Source organism: Thalassophryne amazonica, chromosome 3, assembly GCF_902500255.1.
Source record: "Thalassophryne amazonica chromosome 3, fThaAma1.1, whole genome shotgun sequence".
NCBI lineage: Eukaryota > Metazoa > Chordata > Actinopteri > Batrachoidiformes > Batrachoididae > Thalassophryne > Thalassophryne amazonica.
The window spans coordinates 101,226,228-101,251,958 of NC_047105.1; the positions used below are offsets into that span (position 1 = coordinate 101,226,228).

General features: G+C 40.9%; 1 protein-coding gene across 3 annotated transcripts in view; it reads left to right on the forward strand.

Annotated features, from left to right (window-relative positions):
* The first annotated feature begins 490 nt into the window (after nucleotides 1-490).
* LOC117507330 (chemokine-like protein TAFA-1) overlaps nucleotides 491-25,731 on the forward strand; it is a 623,151-nt gene continuing 597,910 nt past the window's right edge. For 2 of the 3 annotated variants that reach the window (XR_004559685.1, XM_034167174.1), the window contains exons 1-2: nucleotides 491-1,111; nucleotides 7,425-7,561. Coding sequence is in view for 1 of the 3 variants with exons in the window: in XM_034167174.1 (XP_034023065.1) it covers nucleotides 7,438-7,561 (124 nt within the window). In the remaining 2 variants the exon portion in view is untranslated. The remainder of the gene's footprint in view (nucleotides 1,112-7,424; nucleotides 7,562-25,731) is intronic. The other variant, XR_004559684.1, reaches the window with a different exon arrangement.

The window sequence follows — 25,731 nt, forward strand, 5'->3', positions numbered from 1 at the left end:
GGAACGCATATTGCATGTAAATAATGCTGGTAGGCTCCACCTGCACAGCACACTACACACACAATCACACACATACACAAACACACCAGGGAATATCTTTCCCGCAGATCTGCAAAGTGACAGCGAGTAGCTCTTTCAGGCTGGGGGTGCACATCTGAAACATGGATGAGGAAAGCGCGTGTGCCTCAGGTGGAAAACCGCGACGTAAATGCAGTCCCTTCTTTTACAAAACCTGGTCATACATAAAACACAAATCCTCAGCACACCAACAGGTACACAACAGTCTGCTCTGTATTAAGAGCGGTGAGCTCTTTCACTCTCACACCCCGCAGACTCTGGAGGGCACATTCACTCTTCCTGCCTCCTGTCGTGCTCACATGCACGTGGAGGCTGCCAGCTGATGCTGATGCTGGGATGCAAAGGGAAGGCGTTAATAAAGCATGCTTTATCTGCTGATGAAGTCTGATGCAGAAGTGGGGAGTCTTGCTTTAAGACGTGATCTGACTCTCCCAGCTCTCTCTCTCTCTCTCTTTTCCAGCTGGCTACATTGTAATACACATCCACAGCACGCTCACTCTCACGCTCGCTCTGCCTCTCCTCACACAGACTACTTAGCGCGTTGGAGGGAGGACTGAGGCTCGCACTATCAGCACAGCTTCTCAATGAGGGGACGGCGCCAAGAGCACACAGAGCAGTCATTCCGCCGGAGCCTTCCGCCACACGCCAGAGGAGACCACCACAAGTAATCCCCCTGTCATCACAACATAGGAGTGGTACTGACAGACTGGATGAAGGAGAGGATGCACATATGTGGCTGATGCAGCACTGACATGATCAGCCTCCCATCACTTCCATCCCGGCAACTTTGTGACACTGCCCAGCCCTGCCCGCTTTTTTAGGGGGTGGGGGGGAGTCCAGAGAAGAGGAGAGTCACACAAGAACAATATTCAGAGAATTTTGTGCAGCGTGGGGGGCTCTTCTGGTGCTGGAATTTGAGGTGGGAGTCCCTTTGTTCAAAGTATGGATGGATTTAAGACAGAGGAGTGAGTCTGCTGGGCAGGCAGGCAGGGACACTGACTGAGCTCCTTTTTATTCCCAACACACTGCTCAGGTAAGAGTGTGGGGGGTTCGAGGAGCGGGTGTTGTGGTACATGAGTAATTAGTGCAATGGTATTTACCATTTAGTCACTCGTCCTGTGCATCATTATAATTGCACAGACAGCTGCTGATCATCACTCTCATTAAATGCAACATAATTTTCTCATGAACTGCAGGAAAAAAAAATCCTAAGCGTATGTACTTTACTTTTAAAGGTGAAATGTGTTCAAAAATTTCTAATCATTTGACAGTATTATCTATGGAGTAGCATATCATTATTTGTCAAGTGTTTAAAGGCACATCAAAAAATGAATAAAACTTTTGCACCTTATGTGTGTGTTTTGGTAACAAATATGCTGCACATCCGTTTTGCACAATTTTTTTGAGAACAAAGTGGCTGCATCTGTACTTGAATAGTGATGATCAGGGCGTAGCCAGGATTTGGTTGGGTGGGGGGTGTTCTCAGCAAATTTTGTCTCTCTGGGGTTCAAAAAGTGACTTTTTCCACACACAAAATAGTGTGGAATTTGACTTCTTGCAACTTGTGGCACAAATACAGGAAATTCTATATTTTGATATTTGAGACAAACAAATAACACGTAAGTGTATTTTTTTCCACTTCTCCCTAAATTTATTTATTGTTTGTTTGGGGTCGCCACAGCAGATCTGATATGGATCTGCATGTTGATTTCCTTGACGAAACTCCATATAACATGTACCCATACAAAACGAGCATGGGTGGTCTTGTACTTGGAACCTTATGTTTTGAAAGCCAGGGCACGGACCACTTGGCCAAAATTTTGCCCACGTAATACACATGTGAAACAGCTTAATTGATTTAAGTTCATCATTCTTCATATCATAGACTACAAAACTACTAACTACAGCTTTGTGCTGTGTTTTGTATTTGATGCACAGGCTGTTATTCGTAGAATCACAAGTAAATCCCTTCTGCTTCTCCCTGGTTTCACTCAGGGTCACCACAGCAGGTAAAAGGTGGATCTGCATGTTGATTTTGCAGAAGTGTTAGGCCAAATGCCCTTCTTGACACAACTCCACAGTACACGGAAATTAGGTAGGGGTTGACCTCGAACCAGGAACCTTTCACTGTGGAAACAAGCGCACTAATCACATGGCCACCACGGCTACCCAGACACAAAGTCATAAGTAACTGTGACTATTTATGCAGTAATGTTGTGTTTTACAACAGATGATAGTCCAAAATGTTGAGAACCCTGATTTACTATATTTTTTAACGTACACTTTCCATCTATGTATTTGATAAAAAAATGAAATCCTTCCTTCCTCATGGCAAAATGTTCACAAACAGTTACAAACCTGGAACCTCCCTCATTAACAGCATGTTATAGTGTCAGTCATTACTTTTTACCGTTTCTTCTTTTTTCCTGATTTGTTAGGGTGTTGTTGGGTGGTATGGGTGGGTCTGGACAGCAGAAACAGAATTTGTGTCCAGATCTTAATTACACATATCTGTGTCCTCTTGACTGGATTAACACTGTTGCATGAAACTCATACACATATGTTAAAGTCACCAAGCTGCAGGAAATAATATAAAACCAGTTTAACAAAATCAAGTGTGAACACGAGTACACTATGCACCTGCAAGTGCGCCATGTGTTCTACTACTCCAACGCGATTATGGTGTCAGACTGGACGAAACAATCACTCATTCAAGTGGCATTCTCGTGTTTACGCGAGGGCATGAGACTGAGCAGACCTTTCACAGACATCTCTATCAGGGTGTTTTACTAGTATTCATGATGCTGTGGCTGTGATTTAATATTTTTGAAAGCTGCTTTTTTCCTCTTCTGATTTTTTCTCCTTGAGTTGCACCCGTCTTTGTTTGTTTTCATCAAGTGTGTACTGTTTTTCACCTCAGCTGCAGTTGTGAATAGAATGCAGGTTATTATGAAAAAGAATGCCAGGAGAAGCTTATAGCTTCTGTACAATGTGCATTTAATAAGTGCCATGTTTTTTTTATTTATTTATTTATTTTAATGAAGCCAGCTTGGCAAAGAGAAATGGGCTGTGAGATGAAAACGAAAACCATCCCCTTGGAACCAGTTCATGTGCACAAAACTGTGGATTAGGCTGGATTTAGTGCTGGGGTGGGGATTTAAATTGTGCTGTTAATAATTATATGATTAATTTTCAGGCACTATCAAACAATCTCAATGTCAATGAGGGTACAAACACATCAATGTAGTAGCCTACTGGCTATAATCACAAATACATCTAAATACAAAGTACTACTCTGAGCCCTGAAGCACTGCAGTGTGTTTAAAAATAAAAACTGAATCAGGTCTCATTTGCCTGTTACAGACATGAAACATTTATGCCTGCAAGTGATGTTCATTTAAAGATGAAATTCAGTGGTGTGAAGCTCATGCTGAAGCTCATACAGTTTATTCTATCTTGTGTCTGAAGATATTCAGATATAAGATGTACAGCAGCACACCCACACATTCACACATGAAAAAGGTGGGTGAGCTGCAGTGCACATGTAGACCTTGCACTGCTTACTATGGTATATACCCTTATACCTCAGATTTTGCATCACAACCTCTGATGTGTCAAATAAATCTAGTTATTTTTTTTTTTTTCCAGGACTGTGAATCAGTCCAAGGTTAACAGATTTTTTCCAAGTATGAAGGTGTTATACAATAACAACACAAGTTCTGATAAACAAAACTGATCATAAAAGGAGTGATACATTAAAATTTCAGAATGATGGGTGCTGATTGGCAAAAATTATAACCTCATTCTTCAACCACAGTTAAGGTGTGTCTACATATGACAGACCTCACCAGCCATAAAATCGCTACAAAGAAGATTTACCACAAAGTGTAAAAGTTACCTAAGTATATTTGTTCAGTTTCAAGTAAAAAAAAAACTCTTATTACACTTAATATTTGACAAAATCATTTAAAAAGTAAAATTCCATCAAGATATCATTACTTGCTTTAGATAATACATCTTAATCTGGTTCAGTGAGAGTGTTGGAAACATCTTGTTAGCCATATCTGAGTTGAAACAAGCTTTTTTGAGATGCCGTAAAATTTTTAATATGCTATGTTGTTTGTAAAAGATGTAACACTTCCTAATATGAATGAAAAATTTTACTCAAAATTAGTTTTCTCAGCTAAATGTTATTTTATTTCAAGAAATCTTAATTATTATTATTAACTTATTCCATTGACAGTATTTTTATTTGGAATTTTTACCATTTGTAATTATATCTCAGTGAAATTTTGCTTGTTAGATATTCTGACCAAAAATAGACAAAATACTGTCTTTGGTAAGATTTTCTGTTGTTACAGTGTCAGTGCAGGACTGTAAGTAATAATGATCTACTTCCTAAAAAAAAAAAAAAAATCGATCGACATTGAAATTGGGAAAGACAGATGTGAAGTCTCGTGGTGGGCATGAAGGATGCTATTATGTCGGTTCAGAATGTTCATGTCAAAATCACGTCAAACATATTTGGTGTAATGTTGAACCAAAATGTTATTTTAATTTGCAGTAAGACATCCACAATAAATCTACGGTGCATCCAGAAAGTATTTGCATTGCTTCACTTTTTCCACATTTTGTTATGTTACAGCCTTATTCAAAAATGGAGAAAATTCATTTTTTCTCCAACATTCTACTCACAATACCCCATAATGTCAACATGAAAAAGGTTTATTGTTTGGTTGTTTTTGCAAATTTACTGAAAAAAAAAAATCATGGGTACATATGTATTCACACCCTTTGCTCAATACTTTGTTGATACACCTTTGGCAGCAATTACAGTCTAATGTTTTCTTGAATATAATGCTACAAGCTTGGTGCACCTATCTTTTGGCAGTTTTGCCCATTCCTCTTTGCAGCACCTCTCGAGCTCCATCAGGTTGGATGAGGAGCGTCGGTGCACAGCCATTTTCTGATCTCTCCAGAGATGTTCAATTGGATTCAGGTCAGGGCTCTGTCTGGGCCACTCAAGCACATTCTGAGTTGTCCTGAAGCCACTCCTTTGATATCTTGGCTGTGTGCTTACGGTCATCGTCCTGCTGAAAGATGAGAGGTCAAGAGTGCACTGGAGCAGGTTTTCATCCAGGATGTCTCTGTACATTGCTGCATTCATCTTTCCCTCATCCTGACTAGTCTCCCAGTTCCTGCCACTTAAAAACATCCCCACAGCATGATGCTGCCACCACCATGCTTCACTGTAGGGATTTGTGCCTGGTTTCCTCCAAACATGATGCCTGGCATTCACACCAGAGAGTTCAATCTTTTTCTCACCAGACCAGAGAATTTTGTTTCTCATGAACTCAAAGTGCTTCAGGTGCCTTTTTGCCTGTGCCATGTGTCTTTTATTAAGGAGTAGCTTCTGTCTGATCACTCTACGATACAGGCCTGATTGGAAGATTGCTGCAGAGATCGGTGTGTTTCTGGAAGGTTCTCCTCTCTCCACAGAGGAATGCTGTAGCTCTGACAGAGTGACTATCTGACAACAGCCCTTCTCCCCCGATCGCTCAGTTTAGATGAGCAACCAGCTCTCGGAAGAGTCCTGGTGGATCCGAACTTCTTCCATTTACAGATGATGGAGGCGACTGTGTTCACTGAAACCTTCAAAGCAGCAGAAATGTTTCTGTACCCTTCCCTAGACTTATGCCTTGAGACAATCCTGTCTTGGAGGTCTACAGACAATTCCTTTGGAAACAGGATGCACCTGAGCTCAATTTGAGCTTCATGGCAAAGGCTGTGAATACTTATGTACATGTGATTTCTTAGGGTTTTTTTTAAATACATTTGCAGAAGTCTAAAAAAATCACATTGTCAATATGGGTATTATGTGTAGAAAAAAGAAAAAAAAATGAATTTAATCCATTTTGGAATAAGGCTGTAACATAAAAAAAAAATGTAGAAAAAGTCAAGTGCTGTAAATACTTTCTGGATGCCCTGTATGTTTTTTGTTTGTTTGTATTTGGAATTAATTTTCTCTTTATTCACTTACAACATAAAAGATGAACTGTTTTAGCTATTAACTTTTGTTTTATTCAGGATGCAAATGGCGTTATTGTCTTCAAGGTCATGGCTTTAATTCATGAAAACATGAAAAAAAAAAAAATTGTTGCATTTCTACTCAAAGTAACCATATATGGGTCCTGAGGTCCACTGGTGCCAGCACATATTGGTAAATCTTGTAATGTGAAAGAAAGATAACTCTCTACGACTCCCTCTGGACAGAATGCCAGTCCATCACAGGTTACTTTCCCAGGAAAGATCGGTACCCATCGACCACTAAGCCACCGTGCTGCCCACAAACAAATCAGTCTCACTCCAGAGCAGGACTGGTGTAGCACTCTTTGATGCAGGCAGGAGTAAAGCCTTGAAAAAGAAGGAAAGATGCAGAAAAGAAATCCAATCAAATGCCAACCCCCATACTGTAGCTAGCACGTGACACTGTCTGGGGCTGTACCTGCTTTACTGGAATTGGTCTGCTTCACCTTTTGCAGCACCATGACCAGTTCAACTGATTTGTTTTTTTGTTTTGTTTTTTTTACTGGACCCTGTGTGACACCTTGTCTTACTGAGAACTTTTTCTGGACAATTCACTTCACTTCCCTTGCCAAAGTTGGTACCTATTTATGGCAGAGTGGACTGGGACAATGCAAATTAAGTGTCTTGTCAAGGACACAAATGTGGCACGTCCAGGAATCAAATCCAGGTTGATGTATAAGTAGTCTAATTTATAATATAACAGCTGAGTGGATCCTTGTCATTTGATTGGTGCTTTGTCACATGACATGGATTAATTCATCCCATTTGTGTTGCATTGCATTTAGAGTGCAGCTTGGTTCCATTTAGAGTGCAAATTTGTTTCCATACATTTGGTACCATTGCACTCTCCACACTGTCATTATTTGTATACTATATAACACTTGTTTTTAAAATGCCTGATTTGTTTGTGGATAGTACAGTGGCTTAGTGGTTAGCACTGTTGTTTTACAGCGACATGGTGCTGAGCTTGAATCCAACCTGATCCTTTTGTGTGCAGAATTTGCATGTTCTCCCTGTGTTTGCGTGTGCTCCTTCCAGGTGCTCCAGCTTCCTCCCTCCTCCAAAGACATACAGTTTAGGTGAAATGGTGACTCTAAATTGGCCATAGAGTGTGATTGTCTGTCTGTGTGTGGCACAGACTGTCCAGGGTGTACCCTGCCTCTCACCCAACAACTGCTGGGATAAACTGTGTAGGTGTTATGCTCCCATACTGTGAGATATACTGTAATCTAACCCTCTGGCTTTGTGTTGCCCCGCAGACTCGGCCTCGCCATGTCCTGGTTCTTGGTCATGTGGATTAGCCTGGGCTTCCTGCTGTTGTGCCAGGCCACGCTCTACCAGACCATCCAACAGCACCACATGGCCCGTCCCGGTCACACTGACATCCTCACCCTGGGTACGTGCCCCTGTTTGTCAGATCTCGCTTTTGCAGAGCTTTGATAGAGAAGCAGTGGCCTTGAGCTTTGATTGCTTGAAAGCAATAGCAAAAGACTGCTGCAGAGTGTCGGAATGATTTGCTGCAGTAACTTTGCTGAGGCACAATGATTCACCACACTGACAGAGAACTTTAGAGGAAGACTGATAATTTAACTGTTAATTGGTTAAATTGTTCTTTCTATTTGCATTTTGTGCTCTGTTAGGAAGGATTGTGATTGTTAAACACTAGTGATTGTACGTTAATGTGAACTCAGGAGTCCAGGTTGGCAAAACGAATCCCTGTGAATTCAGTTGGAAGACAGTGGATCATTTGTGGAATCTTACTGGGATAAGTTTGACAAGTTGTAGCCAAAAATCTCTGCTACTCTGCTGATAGCTGGGAGCTTTGATCAGTGTGGCATAGATAAAAATGATTATTGTATATCCTGCTTTTGCACAGTTTAGCAGTTAGGCCTACTGCCTCCTGCACAGCCGGGGCAAAAAAGGGTAGCACAGACACTGAGGTGGCTCTAGTTTGCTGTTTATGGAAAGCTTTACCACCATTGCTTGTGGCATATGTGTGAGTGTTACAACGAGACGATGCTTTCTTTTAAAAAAGGCTTTCTTTAAGCTTTTAACAATGCCTGATCTCCCACACTGAACCCTCAAACAGAGTGGGGCTCTCGCCAAACACTGATATTATCTTCTTCGCTCACTCACTTTCTGTTTTATTGCCAAGCAAAAAGACAACAATTGAAGCACAGCAAAGGGGGTTAAAAAACAAGAAGAAATCCGCCACCATGCTTGTGTCGAACAATGAATGGTGACTTTAAGAACATTGTCAGAGACTCGGCTTACTTTTGCTGGGGAACAGCTGACACATGAAAATCCCAAGCTATGATAGAAAGTTCTCAAAGTATCTGGGCCCCGTTAATTGGAACGTAGGGTGAGGGATGAGCGACAGAAAGCTCTGAATGAATTTTTAAAGGCAGGATTCCAGTTTTTCTTTCTTTCTATCTTTTTTTTCTGACTGGTTGGCAAGTCGAGCTTGGTGCCAAAGACGTACAAGGAAGTGCAAGGCTCAGTAAGTGTCTTTTGAATAATGCAGCGGTCCCAAAGGCAAAGAAAGAAGAAAATAAGACTTCTCTCATCGCCACCGCAGCCACCATGCACAGATCTAGAGAAGTCATCCAGGCAAAGCGCAGTTATGGCTGAAAGTTCTCTGGAAGGTTTCCTGTCACACATACACACATGCTGCGTGCAACATGATGGAAAGTGCATGAACACATTTGCACACTCTTTCCACTCTAAGGATCCTGTGAGGACACCGGAGCTGCAGCATTCCAAATGAATACGTTAGAATGCAGTTTTGCAGTGCACTACATCCTGCATTTATCGCTCTGATTTCATTTATTGGGCTCATTTAGGTGTTGTCTTTAAATTTCAATCGACAAGACAGATTTTTGAAGTAGCGACTTGGATAAATTTCCCGCGTGAACCCACTGATGGTATCATCAGTGCTTATGGAGACATAAAAAGTCTGTTACTGTTATTTTAATCCGAGTGCCCTCTGGGAAAACATCTAAAATCAACAAATTGTGATGGATGACAGCTATAATTGGTGCTGGCAATCATAATCTCAGGACACGTTATATTTTACTGTCCTCATCAGCAGGCTTTGCCGGGTGCTTGGAGAATGAACAGTTCTTATTCCCGATGCATACATATCTTTTTTTTTCTTTTTAAGAGGATTAAACTGACATCAGTCTTACTCAGCTGTGTAGTGTCGTTAACCGATCTAACCAGAACTGCTTTCTCAGGATTGAAGTGCCATGATGAATATTTGAATGGGAATTGATTTTATAATTTGAGAAGCTCTCTGGTTTCATTGAGGCCAGAATCTTCAGATATAAATAGATATGTTTATGTAGAACATGGTTTAAAAGAAAGCCTAGCCTTGAAAATTTCTTCGGTTTCATGCTGGGTTGTTTTCTGTACTCAAAGATGTAATGTGCTGCCATTCATGCAGTAAATTCTGCTTAATTATGAAAGAAAAAATGCAGCATTCTTGACATTGTGATTCTGATCTTTGGCCCAGTGGTGAGCACAGGTGACCTAAACGTTAACTTCCATAACCACTAAACCACTAACTGTGATAACACTAAACCGATAAACTGTTAAAGCATTAAGCTGAAGCTACCGATAACTTCTAACTGCTAACTTTCATGACATGAGTTTAGCCTTGTTCTGGTTTTATTCCTTACTAGTGCAGTGCCTGTAGGAAGTATGCATTCCTATAGAAAAGCGGGAGCTTTGTTGACGATCTTTATCGAAGCTGGCGCATGAGAACATTCCGCCTTGTGATAATAAAGCAAGAAGCATCTGTGTGTCTGTGGCTCGCATATCTCTGAGTGTTTGTGTATTATTTATTCCTTTAATTCATTTCTGCCATCTCTCCCCTGTGAACACGTTAGAGATAGGCATCTGTTTATTCAGAGAGGGACTCATCTTTGTCGAAGCTGGCAGTGAGAACGTTCCGCCTTGTGCCAATAACGATGATGACTTCTAAATAACGGTTTGGAAAATTAATCCCCAAAATTTTCATAATAAAGGACGCTCATCATCATGCCATGTGCACGCCATATCCAAAAGCTAAGGCTGATCTGACAAACACTAAGATATGCGAGCCACATATATAAAGATGCATCTTTCTTTATAGATAGATAAAACACTAAAACAGACTTAAAGACTTGAAAGTCCAATATCTTGTAGCATAAACATTTAGATCCTGAAAAAGGATTAGCCTACCAAGATCAGATGATGAAACAGATGTACATAAATAATTAAATAAACAAATTAAATTAAAGAGTAGTGTACATCCATGAGCCAGTCATCAATTTAGACCTAATTGGTATCACTTGTGGTGACGAAATAACAGAATCCTGCCTCAGTGTACCATGGCCTACCTGGCTACAGCTGCCACCCTGGGATGGTTGTACTACATTTTTGGTACACTAAGTGTTGTTTTGTCACCTTAAGTGGCACCAAAACCCTGCTTGGCCCTTGACTAATACTGTTTATTCATAAAGTATAAAATGAATAAGAAATATAAAGAAACAAAATACACATCAAAAATATGAAATTAAGCAGTAGATTACTTTCAACATACTGTTTAGTCACAGTACAATGTATTGATAGAACAAATAGAAATATTTATAAATAATAATAAAAAAACCTAATCAAAAATATATTTAATAATATATTTAATGTATGTAGTCTGCATTTACTCAAGGAGATCCTTATTGCTTTCGAGTGATTTGTCAGTTTTGTTTATTGGATTGGTGTATGAACTCCAACAAATATTTTTGCCCATGAAACCTTATTTTAAATAATGTTAGAGGAAAGTTAGTGGAAATAAATTTAGTGGAAGCTGACTGGTCTGCTAATGGTTTTCAAAGTCAGCTGAAAAGCTAATTCATGAACAAAAAGTTAGCTTAGCTAATTAACTGTTAGTTGATTAGCTGAACTGTGCCCACCACTGTCTTTGACCACAATATTGTCTGTGATATTTTTACTTGAAGCCATCAAATATGGCCATCAGATATTGCAAAGTCTTTCTGTCCATTTCTCCATCTGTCCATCCGTCCATGCTCAGTATAAATCCAGTCCTATTACTGCCAGACTCTTCAAATTCACAGGGAACATTCTTCGGACACAGACCTTGGACAAGTTCAAAGATGGCTAACCTTGACCTATGTTAAGATGCATTTTAAGAGGTTATAAAGTAACATTCTGTTTCATTCTGTTCTGATTTTTTTTTAAGGGGTGGGGGTGACAGCCAATCAGAGTAGCGCGTTTGTGTGTAAATTTAACCACTTTGTCGTATATTATGTAATAGCTAGCAACACTTTGAAAACCAAAAATGCTGTTTTTGTAACCTGATAACACCTCTGGAGTGATTTACAAGACATTCCGCAGTTATCAGCGTGCACGCTAACTTCCACTAACTCAAAGCTAACTTCCACTCTCATCAAAAGCTCATGTATGCGTACACGCACGCCCTCCTACAGATGCTGTTAAAACATAAATATTGTTAATGATCAATTTGTTGGGAGAGGGTCGTAACACGGACCCGCAACAGGGGGCGCAAATGAACGGACAATGGATAAGACAAAGAGTAACAATTTAATGTTGTGAATCGCACAACTAAATACAGACACAGATAATGCCAATTGTACACAAGGTGACGTGCGGGCAGGCTCGAAGATAAGAGACCTCTGGCGATCGGAGAGCCGGGACCCACACAGCTTCCACCACCAACGGCCTGAAGAACACCGGAGCCGCCAAGTCCTGAGTCCCCAGGTGGTCACCGTCTTCGGTTGCAGACCCTGGTACTGCTGGCAGAAGATGACAAAACAGTTATGGTGAGTGTGTATCCACACACCCAGTAATCCTTTTTCTGCAGGTCTTCAAGGAGGAAAACCTCCACCTCCAGACACAATTTCACCCGTGCAGCTCCTGCTAATCTCCTCCCTGGATGGAGTAAGAGGCGAAGAACGTCGCACTCCCACTATCCGCCAATCCAGCTTCAGACTCAATCTACAGGAATGCGGCTGCACACAGAACAATGTTAGACAACAATAATCACAGCAGAGAAGATTACCTTCAATGGTAGTTGATTTCTCGGCGAGGAGGTGGAGTAATGATCCGGCTTTTGTAGAGCTGCAGGTGATTGGTGACAGCTGGTGTAAACGAGTGACAGCTGTCACTCTCTGTCTCGGCGCCCTCCCATGCTTGAAGCCCGCACTCCAAACAGGGCGCCGACTGGTGGTGGTGGGCCAGCAGTACCTCCTCTTCAGCAGCCCACACAACACAATTGGATTGATTGATTGATAGAGGGGCTTTATTGATCACGTTAAAATTGTACGTAATTCTTTTTTTGTATTTCTTGTATTTGAAATTGCATAAACAAATTAAAATATGTGTAATAGCAAGTGTTCCAATATGTTTAGAGGGCACTATATCCTAACTTTATGATGAGTGCAAAATGAGTGCGGTATTATTACTGTTTTGTTCAACAATGACGACATTTACATGCAGCCAATAACCCTTTCATAACCCTTTTATAACCGAAATATTAGCAATAACCTGGTTGCACACGGTCATGTAAACACCCGCAAAAACCCGAATATGCTCATATTCCGGTTTTTAAAAACCTGAATATGACCCCTGGGTTACTCCTTTTCTAACCCGAATATCAGGTCATATAAACGCGCATCGGGATATCCCCATAGAAAGGAACATTATTTTGTGTTCTGCGCATGTCCTATCCGCAAGGAATCTTGGTCTTTTGAGTACGGTAACTACTTGTATGCGGCACGCGCAACCCACCGGACACCACAGAAGCAGAGATAAATAAGCATGGGGAAATCCAGACGTGGCAGTGAGGAGGAAACCGAGTACTGCATTGGTATCGTGAAAGACATGAATATAATGTCTTTTATTGATGGTAGAAACTACAGATATAGCGACATTTACAAGAAGGTGGCCGAAACGTTACGCGAAGCAGGATTTGCACGAACGCCAGACCAAATCAAGTACCGGTGGAAGACGTGCATCGCTGTTTAGATGGGCATATTCCAAATGATACCAATGACCATGTATACAGGAGTAACTCTGTCTGTTTAAGCATGTAAACGGGTTATTCCTAATGATTCAGAAACCGGAATATTGACCTTATCCTGAATATTAACGGCATGTAAACGTAGCACAGTTTAATTTTCAGTGTTGCTGCACTTTGTGTCAAATCACAGTCATATCGTATATCATATTGATATGGCAATATTGAGATATGATAATTTGGCCATATTGTACAGCCCTACTGTCAACTAGCTGGAAACTTTGAATATTAATTTATATCGGCATTAAAAAAATGCTTAAAGTGGCAGGGGGTTAAGAGGGCTGTAATTTGCGGGGTTTGGGGGGTGGAGCCCCCCCCCCCCCCCCCCCCGAAGCTGAAATGCAAGAAAAGAAAAATGCTTAAAAAGGCAGGGGGTCTGGGGGAGCAGAGCCTCTTCAGAAGCTGAAAGATTTTAGCCATGCTAATGCTCCCCTGAAGCATTTTCTCAAAAAACAGTCTGACGGACTTCAGTGACACAGTGAGATGCTGAAGAGCTTCGCTCCTTCATGTCTGCAGCATACACATAACATTATTTAAATCATTTTTAAATCTTGTGATGTGGTGTCCAAAAGCTGCATGATGTAAACCATTCTATTTTTTGTAGGTTTCGTTTTCTTCAACATACTAGTTAAGGAAACAGCAAAACAAAGATTAGAGACAATGGCCTGTGTGGGAACCCGAGTGGGGGAAGTGAAGGATGAGCTAGCCACCAATGTAATCCTCCAGCTTGTTGAAGTGTCTAACAACATTTAAGAAATCAGCTTATCTACCTCCTGCAACTCTGAGCCACAGTGCATCCTGCAAAAGAAAAGTGGCAGCGGAGACAAAATTCAAAAATTGCATTTATTCATTTATTTATTCATATCCCAATGTTTTAGTGACAAATCGGTGTACTCACTGCCGAGGCGGAAATTGAGCAACGAGTTGCCTGACTGCTTCGTCACCTGCTCGGAAAAGTGCTGCTGCTCTTTTTCCCCGTGAGCCTCTGATTCACACGTTCTCTGCTGCATCCTGCTTGTGCTGTTGAAGATTGATGGTGGCCTGATTCTGGGCAGCCAATTCTGGTCTCTCAAGAAATAATCCACTACATTGACAGATGAGCTGAATGTGACATGACACACACACACACACATTCAAGCCCCACTGCACTCTCCTCACCTGCCAACATGGCGAGCGGGAGCTGGCTGCCAACACTGCTACTGCATAAACCAGGCCAGCCTTGACAGCACATAGTATTGGACTCAATCACAAGCCAGTAAAACTGTAACCAATTTTTTTTTTCTGTGCATTGTTGGCACAAGTTACTGCAGATATGGTGTTTAAGGCTGAAAGGAAAGTACACCCTGATGGTGGGCCTATGCTATGTCATTAATCTACACTGAGACGGTATTCTATTTATCTGCCCTTGTTCAGCTGACGTATGCATACTGTAAACTCTGTTCCTAATGTATCAGTACCCAGAGGGGCTGTGTGAATATAACAACACTTAACCTGCAGACAAGTTACATTATGACTTTGACAAGGTGGTGTTGTTGCAGATCTAATAGAACAACACGATTTTTCCTCAGCTCTACTAGAACTGTTTGCAGGATACACCTTTCACAGCGTATTGTTGGCATTTGCTTGATTGAATTCTACCAAAAAGACTCTGGATGCAAGGTAAAGACGATACTTTTAATACATCAAGATAATGCACAGAATGTTGTCATAGTCTTTGTTGTAATAGACTTGGTGCACATAGCCTTCATAGTAGAGAGTTAAGGTGATCATAAATCCTGCCAATGGAAAAAGCAGGGGCAGAGCCTACACCCAGGTAGTGCAAAGGGTCCAACTGGCTGGAGAAGGAAACATCTTGTCCGTGACCTGTAAACAGTGAGAGGTGAGTGAGAACATTGAACATTCTATTGGTTGAGAGCTGATGATTAATAGGGGAGACCTACTTCCAAAGCGGTTGTTAATCAATTGTTTCTGAGTGAAGGCTTAAACATCTGAGTCTTCTGGTTGAGCTTACAATGTGCTGCATTTCCTATCCTACTGAGCAGCCTGCTCTAATATGTTCCAGAAATGTATCCAAAATAGAGAAATTTCGGTAATGGTTTCCAAATATATTGGTTTGGTACAAATCTTTTCTCAGATGAGATTGTTGGCTCTCCTTTTAACATGACACCCTGAGGACACATCTCCATATCCACATCTCATATCTGGATAGCTTCTTTTTATCAGCTGGTTTTAGGGTCCACATCTTGCATCCATGTATGACTACTACCCAGATGGGATGTAACTTGGTTTTATTGCACACAGAGCCATCTTTCAGATGTTCCAGGTCTTTCAAATTTCTTTGCTACCTTTGTTCAGTTAATGCAATTATGTGCTAAAGGAGAACAGTTGTTTTCAATCCTGTCATTTGGAATATACATGCTGGCTAGAACTGTAGTTTTGCTTACCACCATTAATTTGGTATCTTTTGACATAAGACTTCCAACATTACTGAGTAGTGTTTGTAGGTCTACCTTTGCTGCAGCTAGTAGGACTATGTAATCTGGATATCTCAAGGTTTTTCCCTCCACTTTCTTAACAGTGTCACCTAGAATTGCTCTTCTCATGATCATCTCAGAGACAGGCAGTGTTGCCACAGTAACTTTGAAAAATTACTTTATTAGTTACTTTATACAGTTACATTTTACATTTACGTTATACGATTAATTAATTTGCAGTTGCAGACCACTTGTCAGCAGCTGCTGAATGTAACTAGTAAAGTAACTAGTAATCTAACTTGGATATTTCTAAGATAGAATACTCAAAAAAATAAGTATTAGTTACTTTGCTGATTACTCAATAATAAGAGTAACCAAGTTAGATTGCTAGTTACCTTATTAGTTACATTACTGAGTAGTTACAAGTTGTCGGCAGCTGCTAATAAAGTAACTGCATGAAGCTGCTAATGAAGTAACTGTAAAAAAGTCACTAATTAAGTAACTTTTCAAAGTAACTGTGGCAACACTGCAGACCAGTGTGGAGAAAGGATGCAGCCTTGGAAGACTTATTTTCCATTCTAGAATGATTCATTGTCACCAAATGTGGTCAAAGACTTGAGGGTTTTGCCGCATACAATGTTTTCAGAAGAGCCAGTAGTTGCAGTGCCACACCCGGTTGGATCAATGATCCATGCAGCAGTTTGTTGTATTGAATACAGTCAAACAACAAGCACTGTATGAGATACGTGTACAGAGAATTTTGACTTCACTTATTTTGCTCATTGGCAGTCACATGTTTAAATATTGATTCCTTGTATTGTGCATCAGCTACTCCAGAAGCCAGTCTGTTTGAGTGCACGCTTTCAATCCATAGTACATATTTCTTTAGTCTCTCAGGCATGATTATCAGCAGAATATTGCTGGCGTATGAAATCAACGCAATTGTTCTATAATTACTGCATTGCTTTGTTGTTTTTAGTCTTCTCAATTGCTTATTCTGTTTCTGAGAGTAGTGTCTCTGGTTTGTGTGCCAGTGCTGTCTATTTGATGGAGGTTTTTTCAGTTTTATTGTTTCTTGAAGAACTAAACCTGTCTTTCCTTCACTTCAACTAACACAACATGCAGTGGCTTGCAAAAATATTCAGCCCCTTGGTATTTCATGCATTTTAATTTGTTTATGGTATTTCAAATACAAAAAGTAAATCAGGCTTCTCAATATAAAAAAAATTCTAAAATTATCTTCCTTAGACTCAAAGTGAAAGTAAAACTCTACAACTTGATATAAATTAATTAAAAATATAAAATCCAAGATGATGGGTTGCATAAGTAATCAGCCCCAGAGGAGGGTTTTACTAAAAAGAAGACCTGAAAGTTCAGCTACAATTTGCCAGAAGGTACATCTGAGATGCAAGCCTAGATTTATTTTATATTTTTAATTAATTTATATCAAGTTGTAGTGTTTTACTTTCACTTTGAGTCTAAGGAAGATAATTTTAGAATTTATTTTTTATACTGAGAAATCTGATTTACTTTTTGTATTTGAAATGCCATAAACAAATAAAAATGTGTGAAATACCAAGAGGCTGAATACTTTTGCAAGCTACTGTATCTGTCTATCTATCTATCTATCTATGCATAAATGACAGAACTATATTTTGACTTTTACAATGTGAGATACATAAGACATGAGACGACAACAACTGAGATTTTAATTAAGAAGGAATTTAGTGAATACTTTGTGTATTTTGATGTCTGTGCTCCAGAATTTTGTGAGGTGGGAAAGTATTTATCACAATCTTGTATTTTCACTCAAACATATGCTCAAGTCCCTACGAAGAAATAATTGCAAATGCATTGTTTGCAACACCACAGGAAACAAGTGGTTAAAAGCAATAGAGCATCAGAGCATTTGGTGCAGAAGACATGACCAAGCTTTCAAAAACTGAAGAACATTTACATGATGCTTGCATGTTGAATAATGTAATATCTTGTAACATCTGGCAGTCAATGAGTAGTTTCTGCTTCCATAAGAACATGAAGATAAATGTGAAAGAAATGTCTGACAGTCAGGATATAACATCTGGAGCTCTCAGCATAGCCAGAGCTTCAGAACAACTGCAGCCAGCAGTGGAAAATGGTTGAAATTGATGAAGGCTAGAGTTCAGACTGAATGATGGAGAGTAACAAACTTGTGTCAGGTGACGTAGGATTTTTACAAAATCTACATTATGACTGCACCATATCGAGTCAGTTGAAGGCAGTAAATGATAGGTGGTTTCAAGTACTCCACAAAAAAAATGAAATTCTTGCTTTGGCTAGAATGAAAGTACTGTTCATTTTTTTGTTCTCCACTGAAAAACATGATATGGATTTTAGCACTAGTGTTCACATGTTCCCGTTAGTTTCATCATTTTCAGATATAAATCGGAAAGCAAACGATATCCAAAGCCACAAAAATATCAGGTCTGGATAACTGGTTCAGCTGGATGTAAATGCAGGACTCTGACAACAAGCTTTGTAGGTAAAAGTTGTTTACTGAAACAGTAAACGGGGTCCGGTACACAGTAAAGCAGTCCACCAAGAATATCAAAATCAAAAACATCAGGCAAAGGCATGGTCGAGGATACAGGCAGGTAGTCAGAACACACAAGAGGCAAGCAGGTCAAGAATACAAACAGAGCTGGAAAGAAGGCACTAGGCGCATCAATCTGGCAAATGACAAGAGGAACGGAGGAGTTTAAATACACCCAGGTGATGAAGTGCTGATTAGAAATAGGTGTATGTGGAACGAACCAGAAGGAGGGCGTGACCAGAGGGAGAGAGAAACAGCCACCACCAAGAGTCAGCAGACACAAACAAGAGAGAAAGGGACAGACAGACCCAACAGAAAAACCCCAACAAGAGACTAAACATAACAGAACCAACAAACCAAGACAAGAAGCACAGCAAACAAAGCCCAATCCTGACAAAAAAGGGGCGGCGCAGAAGCTGATAGTGACCTTGCCACTGGTGATAACTATTCACAGGATGGAAAATTTTGCCGACTGGTTGCTGCATTGTCGCAGTGACTTTTAGGATGACAGATCGGGTACAGATCTGCATCAGTGTTTGGAACAAGTCTCATGGCATCAGATTGCAGCAGGGTTCTCGGGTTGTTGCAGATGGCCCGGTTAAGTTGTTGGGAGCTTGCCGATGACCTGGTTGGGTTCCTGGTGGCGCTGAAATTTTGAAAAGTCCAAAATTTTGTTCTTGATTCTCCCACTAATCCCATTAGTCCAGATAGTGTCCGGTGCACTCCAGGATGACCACGTATGCTTGCAGATGGGTTGCGACGCGGTTTGCGATTATCCCATGACTTTGCCGTATTGCAATTTTTTTTTCTTTCAGGAACCCAACCACAACCAAACCTGACCCATGTGGACAGGGGGTTTCACTTATGATTTTAAGGACCACAGATGGAACAATATCAAATACTGTTCCTTTCATATACAGGCAGATGACAAATTATAGGCTCAAACAAAATAAATGAGTCTCTCTGCCTTTTGTGTCGAATGATGACGGTCTCAACATGTGCAACATGTGCAATAGTGCATGCGTACTATTGCACTTCCATCACTAGTGTGTATGAGTCCAGCATCCATGAGGGCTAAAATTAGAAATGATATACACATACAGCATCTGGATAGTGTGCTGTAACAATTTGCCACGTGAAACTTTGTGACCTGGTTTACCCTATGTATACAATAGCTGAGTATGCCTAGTAGATACTGATTTTGCATGTTAAGCTCATCTTCCACTGCCAATTTCTGACCCCTAACTGTGTATGTTTTTGGCAAAAAAAAAACCAAAACAAAAATAATCTATCCAATCAGTGCATGAAAACTTCTGTAATCCATGGTAAAAGTAGCACTGTAGAATGTCGTGATCATCAAGAAAGTTTTAAACATCTTCAAAAATTGTGGCGTTAGGACGCATCATGATCCACAGAATAATGAAATGAAATTTGTGCAGATAGGGTGTAATATGTCTGTTACTGTGTATGACTTTGATTTTTATTTTGTTAGCCCATCTTGAAATAAATCATGTTTTCTTAAATATAGATTTGGCTGCTCAGTCATTTTGATGCCTACAATTAAAGGCTGAAATTAACATACAATACAGATTGTTTTATGTGCTGGAGTAGAACAATTTCATTGACTGGAGCAGGCAGTGGTGTACAGTGTTTAGTGAGTGTGCAGGGCAGTGCATTTAAAGACTCACTATTCGTGATGTGTTTTAATATCTTCTGGAAATATAATATACATCCACAAACCCATGGAAAGCATGGTGCACTTTTCAGCAGAAGACAGTTTTCAGATGTTAACAGATACATTTTAGCTTTGGGGAAATGTCTTGCTATAACCACAGACACCACATAGAGTGCACACAGTACCATTGTGAGCAGACGAAGAAGCTTGCTTGTCATGGGGCTGCATTCAATACTGGTTGTAGTGGGCACTAACCTAATGTATAATTACATTACCCACAACTTTAGATTGCTGTTGTAATAAATTGGCCATGATTTCTTTATTTTTTTCAAATCAAGACAGGCAATCAGGGCCACAAATTGGCAATGGGAGACCAGCTTTAGAAAGCACGCTCCACAACCACCATCAAACAACAAATGAGGGAATATGTTTTGGAAGAATGATGTTCAGTCCCTCCAACAGAGTTCTTGAGACTTGTAGGATTAATGCCAAGGTGCATTAAAACTGTTTTGATGGCACATTGTGGGCCCAAACATCACCAAAGCACTTCATGCTGTTTTTCGTTTCATTTGCCACCCAGCTGTAGGTGACACAGAATGACAACAAGAATGATGTATGTGGGTGTGGAGCGTTCAAAATGGTGGCTATCATAATAGCCCCCTGACATATTATCCCATTCCATAAATGTGTCTCTCCCAAAGTAGAAACTGTCTGCAGTCAGTTGTCCTTTAAGACAACACTGGTAAAGCATAGACACTCCACTTCAAGTAATTGCTAAATATATTCCACACACACACACAAAAGCTCAGAGGGGCATTTAAGATTCACCCTGTCTGTCCGTCCATCCACCCACTGGTCCTTCATACCTTGACTCTTGTAACTCCTCTTAAATCAGTTAGTTGATTTCACTCTGTCACACAGTGGTAGCACATATGAAGATGTGCATGAAGGAAAATAATTCTGGATTGAGGTCTTCAGAAGGAAGAAAATAGACATTGCATCACATTTGTCAAATACTGGTGTATGTATAAAGAAATCTGTTTGGCTTTTCAATAAAATCCAAATTCTGGTTTATTACTGGGTTGTTTGACTTTCAGCTGCCCCTGTTTGTTCTGGGTCACCACAGCAGATTCATTACAGACCTGCATTGCCATTTGATACAAGTTTTTCACCAGATGGCCTTCCTGACGCAGCTACAGTTTTACCTGGAGAAATAGGCACAACCCCTGGTGTTCCTAAGACATCTCCCTTCCCAATGCTAACCAGGATCTGCTCTGCTTATACCCCCATCACAGTAGAGGCTGAATGAGACTGAATGCTGACCGAATGAAAGTTCGACCCACATTCGGGATTTGTCAAGGTGCATTTGCGGTCGTCGGGCAGCATTCTGAGCGCAGTCCAAACAATCGAACACAGTCGTGTGGCTGCCTCAAATGTTTTGCTCATGCTCAAAGTGGAAAAAATATCAAACTGCAGTTGAAGTGCCATCTGACTACAGTCTGTCTGCATTCTAAACAATCAGACGGCGTGAAAACGACATTTGTGATATTCCGATCGTGTTTGGGGGGGACATTTGGCATGTTTCCACCACGTCGAAACCTGAATGTACCATGAGTGCACCTCGAGTGCTGCTAGAATATATTCTGCCGAACTGCAATCAGGCCGCATTTGTACGGCTTGTAAGTGCATTCTTACTGTTCTTACTGCATTCTGGCAGCTGCCCAGGTACATTACATCTTACATTGTTCCACCTATATTTGTATTGCGTTCGGAGGCTAATGCGCACGGCATGTGCATGAATCAGTCCGGCAGGTCAAAGTGCAGTCTGGGTATTGTTTTGGTTGTCCTGCACAATTCTTATTCCCTCCCAGATGTGACATGAATTTTCTTTTTTTGACATTCCGCCTGATTCGACTTGGCTCATGCTCATTCATACTATGTATGAAGGGGCCCTTAGTTTCTGAGATCTGCCAGAATCTGGTTCACAAAGCAGACCGGCTGCCTGGTTCATTTTTGGGTATCAGCCATAAATCCTAGCCATTTAGACTATTCATATTATCAGCTATGCATTTTTGAATAAATATGCCATTCAAATTTCATCCACACTGGAACATTTTAGAATTTTAATTATCAAAACAATAAATACTGTATGGTATTGAAACTCTATTGCAATATTCTGGAAGTGCTTTACAGTGACAGTTTACATTTACAGATTTACACCTCAAGTGTCAGGAGCTGCCATAAAAAGCACTCAGCTGCATACCAGGAGCAATCTGGGGAGTACGAAGCTTGATCAAGGGCAAATTGTAGTGGTAATTAGTGAGAGAAGTGCCCCTGTTCACTTTTCTTGGCAACATTCATTTGTACAGTTGGGAATTGACCTTCATATTATGTGCATGCCATTATACAATCTGTTTAATGTCCATTCTGTGTCACAGAGCTGGAAATTTTAGTAATTATTATTATAATACTTGTTGACAATTAGCACATTCCTGTTAAGCAAAATAAATAAATAAATACAATTGAGGTTGGCTTTTCTACTAATTGTGAATTCTTAGTTTTAATAAGTTAATATTCTGTAACAAACATAAGTGTTTGTAAGGTCTAAGTTTTAAATCAAATTATACAGAATTTGTATATTTCATGGTTGACTGGGAAGCTTTTGACTGAATTTTACAATGAGCTAATCTAATCAATTTTTGATAAGAATGTAACCCAGGATTTCAGAACACAGTTTTGGATCTCCACAAGTACTACACCTCCTCAGGAGACATTTTCAAAAATATTCATGGTACCACAAGCAACTTTACACATTATCATATATATATATATATATATATATATATATATATATATATATATATATATATATATATATATATATATATATATATATATACATGAGGTCTGTTAGAAAAGTAACGGACCTTTTTATTTTTTGCAAAAACTATATAGATTTGAATCATGTGTGATTGCGTCAGCCAAGCTTGAGCCTTCGTGCGCATGCGTGAGTTTTTTCACGCCTGTCGGTTGCGTCATTCGCCTGTGAGCACGCCTTGTGGGAGGAGTGGTCCAGCCCCCTCGTCGGATTTTCATTGTCAGGAAATTGGCTGATCGACTGCTGCTTTGCTTCATCAAAATTTTTTCAGAAAGTGTGAGAGACAGCCAAGTGGAAACCATTTGGAAAATTCAGATGGCTTTCGGTGAAGATCTTATGGGGATCACAGATTAAGGACAATTACAACTGGATTAAAGACAGCCCACAGCGGCGGATGGCGCTGCGCACCGAGCGGCAATCGACAGGCTCAAACGACCAGATAATTTCCAAAGTGAACACTTTGTTGATCCGGGACGTCGTCTGACTACCAGAGAAATGGCAAGACAGCTGGACATAGCACTTTTTCGGCACATTCCACTGTTACAGGAGTTTTTGTAATGGAAAGAGGAGCGAAGAAATTCGCCACGGAGCCCCTCATGGTGCGGGATGAAAGCACCTCCGTGTTGGTCTCACAGGACAAGCCCTAACATGCCCAGCTCTTGCACCATTTGGAAAATTCAGACGGCTTTCGGTGGCTTTTCAGTCGTGTGACTATCCGAGAAATTGTGGATGAGCTGGACATGCCACAACATGCCCTGTGAGGCTTCATCACAGCGTTGCTTTTTGTTCTGTGCCCTGCGCCTCCGTCCCGATGCGCGAAGTCCTCCACACGTCTTTTCATGACAAAAAACTCCTGTAACAGTGGAATGTGCCATTCATTTCCAAAGTAAATGCTTTGTTGATCCGGGATGTCATCTGACTACCACAGAAATGGCAGAAGAGTTTGACATCAGCACTTTTTCAGCATGAAAAGACGTGCGGAGGAATTCGCATGTCGGGACGGAGGTGCAGGGCACAGAACAAAAAGCAACGCCGTGATGAAGCCTCACAGGACATGTTGTGGCATGTCCACCTCGTCCACAATTTCTCTGATAGTCACACAACTGAAAAGCCACCGAAAGCTGTCTGAATCTTCCAAATGGTGCAAGAGCTGGGCATGTTAGCGCTTGTCCTGTGAGACCAACACGGAGGTGCTTTCGTCCCGCGCGATGAGTGGCTCCGTGGCGAATTTCTCCACTCCTCTTTCCATTAAGATCTTCACATCTTCACATTATAAGATCTTCACCGAAAGCCATCTGAATTTTCCAAATGGTTTCCACTTGGCTGTCTCTCACACTTTCTGAAAAAATTTTGATGAAGCAAAGCGGCAGTTGATCAGCCAATTTCCTGACAATGAAAATCCGCCGAGAGGGCTGGACCACTCCTCCCAAAAGGCATGCTCACAGGCGAATGACGCAACCGACAGGCGTGAAAAAACTCACGCATGTGCACGAAGGTTCAAGCTTGGCTGATGCAATCACACATGATTCAAATCCATATAGTTTTTGCAAAAAATAAAAAGGTCAGTTACTTTTCTAACAGACCTTGTATATATATATTATACACACACACACACACAGACACACGAGGTGCCTTCAGTAAGTTTTGAGACTTTTTTCGTAGGGACACTTTTTTTCCTTGGACAAGCACGAAACTCTAGTCCCCTTCAAAGTACTCCCCTCCAGATGTAATGCACTTGTTGTATCATTCCAACAACTTCAGGAAGGCCCCCTGGAAGTCCTCTAGTGTGAACGTGTCCGCGACCCTTGTCACAGCCGCTTTCATCTCCTCAGTGGTTTCAAACCGACTGCCTCTAAGGTTTTCCTTGAGCTTGGTTAACAACCAAAAGTCACAGAGATCAAGGTCTGGACTGTAGGGAGGATGAGGAACTGTCTTGATGCCCATCTCAGTCAAATAGTTGGAAACACGTTTGGAGCTGTGGACTGGTGCATTGTCCTGGTGGAAATGCCACCGACCCGATTTGAAGAACTCTGACCTTTTGCGATGAAATCTCTTTTGGAACTCTCTCAAGACCTCCACACAGTACTCTTTGTTGACTGTCTGTCCAGGGGGAACCCAGTGGATGTAGATCATACCCTTGCTGTCACAAAAGGGATCATCATGAGTTTCAGGGTGGACTTGTTCTGTCTGGCCTTCTTGGGTCTGGGGGAGCCCGGATGCTTCCACTGGAAACTGTCTCTTGGTTTCTGGGTCATAGCAGTAGATCCAGCTTTCATCACAGGTCACCAGAGCCATGTGTACCCTTGGATCTGAATTGATAAGCTCAACCATCACCCTGCTGACGCCAACACATCTTTCCTTCTGTTTGTCACTGAGCACCCTTGGGACGAACTTCGCACAAATCTTCCGCATATTCAGTTCATCATGAATAATCATGTGCACAGTTCCCACAATGACTTCAAACTCTACACTTATTGTCTCTATTGACATTCGACGGTCCTCATCCATAAAAGTAGGAATTTTCCCCACCAGATCCAATGTTCTGACTCAGAGCCGGCCCAAGGCATACGCCTACAACGCGGTCGCTTAGGGCCTCCACGCCACCAGGGGGCCCCAAGAGCACCGAGACGTAGTGATAAAAAAGTAAATATATACATGAAATTAAAATAATATTGAATAATTTAAACGAAATTGTATTACACCCGAAAAAAAATAAATTAATTTTGACAAAATACCAATACTAGGTTAATTGATGCCTCCTGTTGGCTGCTCCCACCGTTGGGCAAATTTAGATGCACCGCTTGGGTCAGGTGGTCGGTGACTAATCGTGAGGAAAGAAGTGAGTGCAAGTCATGTCTCAGAAAAGAAATT